Source organism: Sorex araneus, chromosome 6 (assembly GCF_027595985.1).
Source record: "Sorex araneus isolate mSorAra2 chromosome 6, mSorAra2.pri, whole genome shotgun sequence".
Classification (NCBI taxonomy): Eukaryota; Metazoa; Chordata; class Mammalia; order Eulipotyphla; family Soricidae; genus Sorex; species Sorex araneus.
Window position 1 is genome coordinate 48886823 of NC_073307.1, and position 9521 is coordinate 48896343.

Below are 9521 nucleotides of genomic sequence, written 5' to 3' on the forward strand. Positions count from 1 at the left end.
TATTAAGGTGTTGAAACTTTTCCTTGAAATGTTCCTGCATGTCTACTACTTCACAATATAATTTTTATAAACTAAAATATATCTTTGTAAAAAATAATATTCAATATTAAATTTAAATGATGCAAATTTTTAATCTCTATAAGATAAAATGGTGGCACTATACTGATTACATTAAATGCCATAAGGGAGCCAGAGAGCCAGCACTAAGCACTGAGTGATGGTGTGTCTGCAGAAAATTTTAATTCAGTCTCCATCATGATATGGTGTCCTGAGCAGTGGAAACAGAACTGGGAGTAAATTGAGAGCATCACCAGGTTTAGGGAGTGACAAAAATATTAAGTAAAATAAAATAAAAACCACATATGTATTGCTTCTACTGATCATTATTTTTTAATTTTGTAAGCATTTAAAATTATACACTGGGGCTGGAGCGATAGCACAGCGGGTAGGGCGTTTGCCTTGCACGCGGCCGACCCAGGTTCAATCCCCGGCATCCCATATGGTCCCCCAAGCACGGCCAGGAGTAATTCCTGAGTGCAAAGCCAGGAGTAACCCCTGAGCATCGCTGGGTGTGACCCAAAAAGCAAAATAAATAAATAAATAAAAATTATACACTGAATCATATTTATATAACCACAGCCAGAATAGACTACCCTTAAGAGTACCCAATTTAATTGGACTATAGTCTGTCTTCAGTATTTAACACATATGAAAATTTTGAGCAACAAAAAGGAAAGAACAATGAATCGAGTGAGTGATCAAGACTCCTTTCTGCTGAGTGTTGCTCTCTGCTTACATTTTCTAAGAAAACTGATTGCTGCAAGGAGTAGTGTAGTGAATATGAAAAGCAAACACAAAGTAAATTCTTGTCTTTTCAAAGGCAGTTACATTCTACATCTTTTCCCCTTTAAAACATAGTATGTGGGAGGCAGAAGAAAGAGAAGTTATAAAAACTATACTTGAGAGGCAAAACAGGATTCTCTATGAGGAAAACAAAGACAAAGGCACAAACGTATAAAATGATCTGTTTTTATATAGTAACTGATACATATATGTTTTATATTGTACCTGATATATTTATATAGATATATAGAGCAGTGTAGTATATGTACCAGGTGACGCATATAGTTCTTAATATCACTGTCACTGTCACTGTCATCCCATTGTTCATCAACTTGCTCAAGCAGGTACCAGTAACGTCTCCACTGTGAGACTTGTTGTTACTGTTTTTGGCATATCGAATACACCACAGGTAGCTTGCCAGGCTCTGCCATGCGGGCATAATACTCTCAGTAGCTTGCCAGGCTCTCCAAGAGGGACGAAGGAATCAAACCGGGGTCCACCGAGTGCAAGGCAAATGCCCTACCTGCTGTCCTATCACTCCAGTCCAGCTTTTATCCTTAGTACCATAAGAAGAAAAGAAAAAAAAAGATGTAGCATATCATTTTATAGAGTTCCAAAATTCAGCTGAAGCAAACAGTTGTCTTTAATTTTTAAAAACCAGGGCAATAGGATCCCAGAGTGATAGTACAGTGGGTAGGGTGCTTGCCTTGCACGCAGCCAACCAGGGTTCAATCCCTGACATCCTATATGTTCCCCTGAGCACTGCCAGGTGTGGCCCAAAAAGCAAATAAATCAAGGACACAAATAAAATAAAAACCAGAAAGAAAACATTTAAAAAAAAGACCCAGGTAATGTTACCTAAATCTGATTTCTCTTAGAACAACCAACTAGTCAGTATGGGGATTAAGACCTTGCTTGTGACAGCCCTGTTTAAATTCCCAAGATCATGTATGGTCCCCAAAACCACCAGGGGTCATCCCTGAGCACAGAGCCAGGAATAGTCCATAAGCACTGCTGTGTGTGGCCCAAGAGGGGGAGGGGCACAAAAATCATTTCAGGCTCCCTTCCCTCTCAGCTGGCCCTTTCTGGGAACAGCCAGGGGCATGCCACCCACACATCCACACACCCCCACTCCAGTCTCTTCCCTTAGCCCTTCAAGTGGGCACACACACACAGCACAAACCAGCAGTGGGCACACCCCCACACACCCACCCAACTTTTCCCTTCTCCCTTCAAGTTAGCATGCATGCACACACACACACACACACACACACCCTGTCAGGGACCAGCAGTAGGCACACAAACATGTACACACACAGACACACACCCTGTCAGAGATCAGCAGTGGGCACACACATATACACACACACATACATATACCCTTTCAGGGACCAGCTTTTGGCACACACATGTATAAACACAGACACAAACCCTGTCAGGGACCAGCAGTGGGCATACACATGTACACACACACAGATACACAACCTGTCAGGGACCAGCAGTGGGCACACATGGTTACACACACACACACACACACACACACACACACATGTTGTCTTTTCTCTTAAGTCCTTCTCTCCTCCCCTCACCAGCCTGGATCTTCCCAACTTCACACTCCCCCAGGTCTCCTTCCCCGGACCAGGGCCAAGGCCTGCAGTGTGAGGGGTGGGGGAAGTGCAGTGTCTCCTCAGAGGACTGACAAGTTCTCTTCAGAAGACAGCCCGGGCATGCCAGGCATGCACTCAGCCCAGGTTCCACACCCGGCATTGCACTACACAGTCCCCTGAGCATCACCCCCAGGTAAGCCCCGGAGGCCCGAGCACCACATCAGAATGGCCTGGAGAACCTCCATGCACGTCCTCAGTCCTGTGGCTCTGGGCTTCTTGAGCATCCCTCCGAAAGGCCCCCCAGCCCCCTCAAAAGAGGAGGCAGCCCTGGCTCCCCTACCACCACCCAGGCCCAGCCCAGGAGAGGCCAGTTTCCCAGCTCACCTCCCTGCTTCCAAAACAGCCGGCAGCCACAGCCAGGCCAAGCACAAAGCCCCCTGGTGCCACAGAAGAGCTAGGGAAGGGCCCCTCTCCCCAAAGGGAGGCCATCTAAGGGGGAAGCTAGGGGGGAGTCTGCAATGGTTGGGGGCTAGAAATACCTTGCACCATGACTCCCTCCTTTATCCCACATCCTCCTATCTGGAATGCCCCCATCCAGCCTCTTCCTGTCTGCAGATACAGCTCAAGCCAGCAGGAAGGAATAACCCCCCAGGACACTCTCCTCCCAAATGTCTCCGCTTTCAGCTCCTCAGGGAGCACGGAGCCCCTTACCCAGGTCGGGATTGTTTTTAATTAATTACTTAATTGTTAGTAATAATTAATTAATTGGTTTTTTATTTTGAGGCGATGCACAGGGACCATTCCTGACTCTGCACTCAGAAATTACTCCTGGTGGTGCTAGGGGGACCATATGGAATGCTGGGTATCAAACCCAGGTAGGCCACATGCAAGGCAAACGCCCTCCCCACTGTGCTATCTCTCCAGCCCCCAATAGTTCTTAATATATATGCGAGAGGGCAAGAGAAAACTGGGAACATTAGTGGTGGGAAATGTACACTGGTGAAGAGACGGGTGTTGGAATATTACATGACTCAAACCCAATCATGAATAACTTTTTAACTGTGTGTGTCATGTGATACAATAAAAATAATTTTTAAAAATATAAAAGCTTATAGTATATAGAAAACTCTCCACACAAACTTGACAATCTAAGTCTGGATCTAATATCATCAGACAATGGTATCAGGGCCTTCTAACAGCAGGTAGGGCATTTCCTTTGCACGGAGCCAACCCAGGTTTGTTTCCTGGCATCCCAGTTGGTCCCCTGAGCACTGCCAGGAGTAACTGCTGAGTGCAGAGCCAGGAATAACCTGAGTGTGGCCCATAAATGACAACAACAATAACAACATCAAAGGATAGTACCAATCCCATGTTTTTCACATAATAATTATCAATGTTCTAGGCACCTTCAATATTTTGCCTCATTTGAACCTTACCATGTCTCAATAAAATATTCTTCTTATTCTCAATTTTTTTGTAAAGTACAGAGGAATGGTGCACAGAGGCAAAGCTGAATTCAGAGCTCCAGTCCACTCTTGGATAAATTCTAATGTTAGGATCCTGGTCTACCTTCGAATATACATGTTTCATTTATCCCCATGTGTTTCAGAGCATAATATGCCTGTGAAGGAAAAGGGAGCTCAAGTATTTTACATGTTCAAATTATATGTAAATTTAATTTCCTTATTTGTTATGTTATGTTAGTACTGAGGCAAAATGGTTATAATAAAATTAATATTCATGCTTTTGGTGTAGAAAGTAGCTGCAAATCATGACCAAAGTGCTTTAAAATTCCCCATCCCAATCCTTCCATTACTATGACTCCTTTACCCAATCTGAAGACCCAACACGCTAACTCAATGATTTGGAAATAATTATCCTCCTATCAAATACATCTCCAACTATTTAACTACCTCAGTTTCTGCAAATGCTAACCAACAGATTAATTGAACTCTGAACTCTGACTTATATAAGAATGTGTCTCTGTCTTTAATAAATACATCTTCTGTTATTGTTTACATATTTTTGGTAAACCACCATATCTAGTAAGATTTTAGCTGATCTTGAATGTAGCAATAGTATCAATGATTAAATTTTTTTATTTCTTTAATTTTGTATAGAATCAATCGTATGAGATACACAGTTACAAAATTGTTTAGGATTAAATTTCAGTTATACAATGTTCCAATACCTGACCTTTTTTTTTTTTACTTTTTAAAAGTTTCTTTTTTTTTTAAACGTGATTTTTTTTTAATTTATTTATTTTTAATTAGTGAACCACCATGAGGGTACAGTTACAGATTTATACACTTTTGTGCTTATGCTTCCCTCATACAAAGTTCGGGAACCCATCCCTTCACCAGTGCCCATTCTCTACCACCAGTAAACCCAGCATCCCTCCCACCCTCCCCAATCCCATCTCCCCCCATCCCACCCTGCCACTGTGGCAGGGCATTCCCTTCTGTTCTCTCTCTCTAATTAGCTGTTGAGGTTTGCAATAAAGGTGTTGAGTGGCCACTGTGCTCAGTCTCTAGCCCACATTCAGCCCGCAACTCCCTTCCCCCACATGGCCTTCGACTACATTATAGTTGGTGATCCCTTCTCTGAGTTGCCCTTTCCACAGAATGTGAGGTCAGCCTCCAAGCCATGGAGTCAACCTCCTGGTACTTATTTCTCCAATTATTGGGTGTTAGTCTCGCACTCTGTTATTCTATATGCCATAGATGAGTGCAATCTTTCTATGTCTGTCTCTCTCTTTCTGACTCATTTCACTTAGCATGAAACTTTTCATGCCGATCCACTTAAGTACAAAATTCATGACCTCCTTTTTTTCTAACAGCTACATAGTATTCCATTGTATAGATGTACGAAAGTTTCCTCAACAAGTCATCCGTTCTAGGGCATTCGGGTTTTTTCCAGATTCTGGCTATTGTAAACAGTGCTGCAATGAACATACATGTGCAGATGTTGTTTCGATTATACTTTTTTGCCTCTCTGGGATATATTCCCAGCAGTGGTATTGCTGGGTCAAATAGGAGCTCAATATCTAATTTTTTGAGAATCGTCCATATTGTTTTCCAGAAGGGCTGAACCAGTCGGCATTCCCACCAGCAGTGTAGAAGAGTCCCTTTCTCCCCACATCCTCTCCAACAGCAGTTGCTTTTGTTCTTTTGGATGTGTGCTAGTCTCTGTGGTGTGAGGTGGTATCTCATGGTTGTTTTGATCTGCATCTCTCTGATGATTAGTGATGTAGAGCACTTTTTCATGTGCCTTTTGGCCATTCGTATTTCTTCCTTGGTAAAGTTTCTGTTCATTTCTTTGCCCCATTTTTTGATGGGGTTGGATGTTTTCTTCTTGTAGAGTTCAACCAGTGCTTTATATACCATTGATATCAACCCCTTATCTGATGGGTATTGTGTAAATATCCTTTCCCATTCTGTGGATAGCCTTTGTATTCTGGTCACTGTATCTCTTGCAGTGCAGAAACTTTTTAGTTTAATGTAGTCCCATTTGTTGATCTCTGTTTTTACTAGATTGCTTAGTTCCGTGTCACCTTTGAAGATATATCGTGGAGGGTTTTGCCGACCTTGTCTTCAATGTACCTTATGGTTTGTGGTCTGATGTTGAGGTCTTTAATCCATTTGGATCTGACTTTTGTGCATGGTGTCAGGTCAAGGTCTAAGCCCATTTTTTTGCATGTGGTTGTCCAGTTGTGCCAGCACCATTTGTTAAAGAGGCCTTCCTTGCTCCACTTCACATCTCTTGCTCCCTTATCAAAGATTAGATGCTCATACATTTGGGGTTGTGTGTAGGGATATTCCACCCTGTTCCATTGGTCTATGGCTCTGCCTTTGTTCCAGTACCATGCTGTTTTAATTGTTACTGCTTTGTAGTAAAGTTTGAGGTTGGAGAGGGTGATGCCTCCCATCGTCTTTTTCCCAAGAATTGTTTTAGCTATCCGTGGGCATTTGTTGTTCCATATGAATTTTAGGATTTCTCGATCCATTTCTTTGAAGAATGTCAATACCTGACCTTTTGCCAGTGTGTAATTCCCACCACCAAGTCCTCAGTTTCCCTTCATTACCAAGAGTAAGCCTACCTCTATAGTAGATATTGTTCTCTTTTGTATTTCCCAGTTTTCCTTTTTAGGCACAGTGGTTTGCAAGACTGTTACTAAAAGAGTATCATGCATATCACCTGACCTCCTTTCACCACCAGATCTTAATCGAAGTGATCATTTCCAACACTTATTATGTTGACCTTTTCTTGGTTTTGGGCCACACCCAGTAGTGTTCCGGGTTTATTCTTGGCTCCTCAATCAGGAACTGTTTGTGGCAATGCACAGGGGACCATTGGGGTGCCAGTTTAAACTGGGATCAGAGGTCTACAAGGCAAGCACCCTACCCATTGTACTATCACTCTGACCCAGAAGCTGAAATTTTTTTTGACCTAACATTCTGATTCCTTACTTTTCTAGTCAATTTGTTTAATTAAAGCAACTTACAGACTCCAAATTAACAGTCCCATGGAATTTGCTAACTATAACTATATTGGTCTGTATGTACATAAAGAAAATTCACACTGAAGAAAATTAATGCAGGCCAATAAACAGTTTGAGTTCTAGCATTTCTTTTTTAATTTTAATGAGTCATAGTGAGATACTGTTACAGACTTAACAAATTTTTGTCATTACCTTTCAAACAACGTTTGAGTACCCATTCCTCCACTAGTGCCCATTCTCCACCACCAATGTTCTCAGTGTTCCTCCCGCCAACCCCACCCCTTCCCACTCCCTGCCTCTGTGACAGACACATTCCCTCTTACTCTTTCTCTCCTTTTTGGGTGTTATGCTTTGCAACACAGGCACTAAGCAGCCATCATGTTTGGTTCATAGCCTACTTTCAGCAGGCATCTACCATCCCAAGTGATCCATCCAACCATCATTTGCTTGGGAGTTCTCACATTTCTTAAGTTAGACACTAACCCCAAAGTTCTCATTGAATTATAGATCAACACTCATGGACAACACAAGCTGGGGATCAAACCACACTGGATGGTCAGATTTTATCCTATTGGGATTCTTCTCTCAATCAAATCACCCTGCTCTTCTTTGTACCTTCATTTTTGTGGTTTTCCTGCTGGCCTTGTCTGGAAACAGCATTCTGATCCTTCTGATACACTTGGATACCAATCTCCATACTCCAATGTACTTTTTCATCAGGCAGTTGTCTCTCATGGATGTCATGCATATTTCAGTCACGGTGCCCAAGATGCTCATGAACCAAGTCATAGGTGTAAACACAATTTCACCTCCTGAGTGTGGGATTCAGATGTTCTTATATCTGACACTAGTAGGTTCAGAATATTTCCTTCTTGCAGCCATGGCCTATGATCGATATGTGGCCATCTGCCGTCCACTCCATTATTCTAATCTTATGAGCCATAAAATATGCTTTCTTTTGGTATCTGCCTGTTGGTGTCTGGGATTGGTGGATGGGCTCATGCTCACACCTGTCACCATGACGTTCCCATTCTGCAGATCCCGGAAGATCCAACATTTCTTCTGTGAGATCCCTGCTCTAACGAAGCTTTCTTGTTCAGACACAACCCTCCTTGAGACACTTGTATATGTATGCTGTGTCCTCATGCTTCTTTTACCTGTAACAGCAATTTCAAGCTCTTATTATTTAATCCTTCTCACCATCTACAGGATGAACTCAGCAGAAGGCCAGAAGAAGGCCTTTGCCACTTGTTCTTCTCATATGATTGTGGTTACTATTTTCTATGGGGCTGCTGTGTACACATACATGCTTCCCAACTCCTATCACACACCTGAGAAGGACATGGTGGCCTCTGTTTTATACACTATACTAACACCTGTTCTAAACCCATTCATATATAGTTTTCGGAACAAAGATGTCACAGCAGCTCTGACAAAATTGGTGAATGTGGGAGTTCTTAAGCGCTGAAGTTTAAAGTAAGCTATTTTAGTACTAATTAATGTTTTTCTTCTTTTTACACATCAGAGTTGTATATCTTATTATATATTATTTCTCAGATTATCATATAATAAGTTTTCATCCATATTCTGTTCAGATTTCTATGTTTGTTTGGGGGCCACACCACATACTTCTCAGGATTTAATCCTACATTTGCACTCAATAAGCCTCCGGTAGTGTTCAGAGGAACATATGGAAGCCAGGGATGGAATCATAAATATTGTACTCTCTGCAGGTACCTGTATTTAGGAATTGCTACAATAATCAGGTCACTATTTTCCTTCATTGACACATGTTGAAACTACCATTAAGAGAAATTGAAATGTAGAAAGGGAGTTTCCTAAAACATACTTTTCTCTCAGGAAAAATGAGCCAGAGATTTCCTACACTAAAAGTATATGTTCATATATGTTTAACCGAACTTCTGGGAACTTCAAAGTTACGTATTCTTTTGCTATAAACCAGAGCTCATTTTTTTCCTCCCTCAATGGAACCCATTGAAAATAGCATTAAAATCAAAAGAAAACCAGTGTAGAAACAATGAAATTATCTCAGGAGAGATGAATTAAGGCTTTACAACACAGCTATGACGTGCACTATGTTGAACTACATTTATTCTGGTATATCCAAATTATACACATATGAGCCTCAGAGATGAGTTAACATATACCTGGACCACTCTATCTTGCCCCCATGACACATCGTAAGACACTCCCTACCCATTTTCCATAATTACCAGACCATATTTGATGGGATTCAGACAGTAGGGAAAAAAATCATGGAGGAAAAAAAAAAAATATATATATATGTGTATATATATATGCCTCTCAGAGAGCCCGGCAAGCTACCAAGAGTATCCCGCCCACACGGCAGTGCCTGGCAAGGTACCCGTGACGTTTTTGATATCCCAAAAACAGTAACAATAAGGAGTTTCATTCCCCTAACCCTGAAAGAGCCTCCAATACGGCAGTGTTAGGAAAGATGAGTAAAGAGAGACTGCTAAAATATCAGGACTGGCCTTTTGGAAAACAATATGGATGCTTCTCAAAAAATTAGAAATTGAGCTTCCATT

At 41.7% G+C, this 9521-nt stretch overlaps 1 protein-coding gene across 1 annotated transcript; it reads left to right on the top strand.

Moving 5' to 3' along the window:
- The first annotated feature begins 7468 nt into the window (after positions 1 to 7468).
- On the top strand, positions 7469 to 8419 carry LOC101547181 (olfactory receptor 2T29-like). Its single transcript, XM_004617760.2, has one exon. It carries the CDS (start codon positions 7469 to 7471, stop codon positions 8417 to 8419), a length of 951 nt encoding a protein of 316 aa, XP_004617817.1.
- Positions 8420 to 9521: the final 1102 nt, after the last annotated feature.

Coding starts and splice junctions, on each gene's coding strand:
- LOC101547181 (XM_004617760.2), top strand. CDS start 7,469: ATGGACAACACAAGCTGGGGATCAAACCACACTGGATGGTCAGATTTT.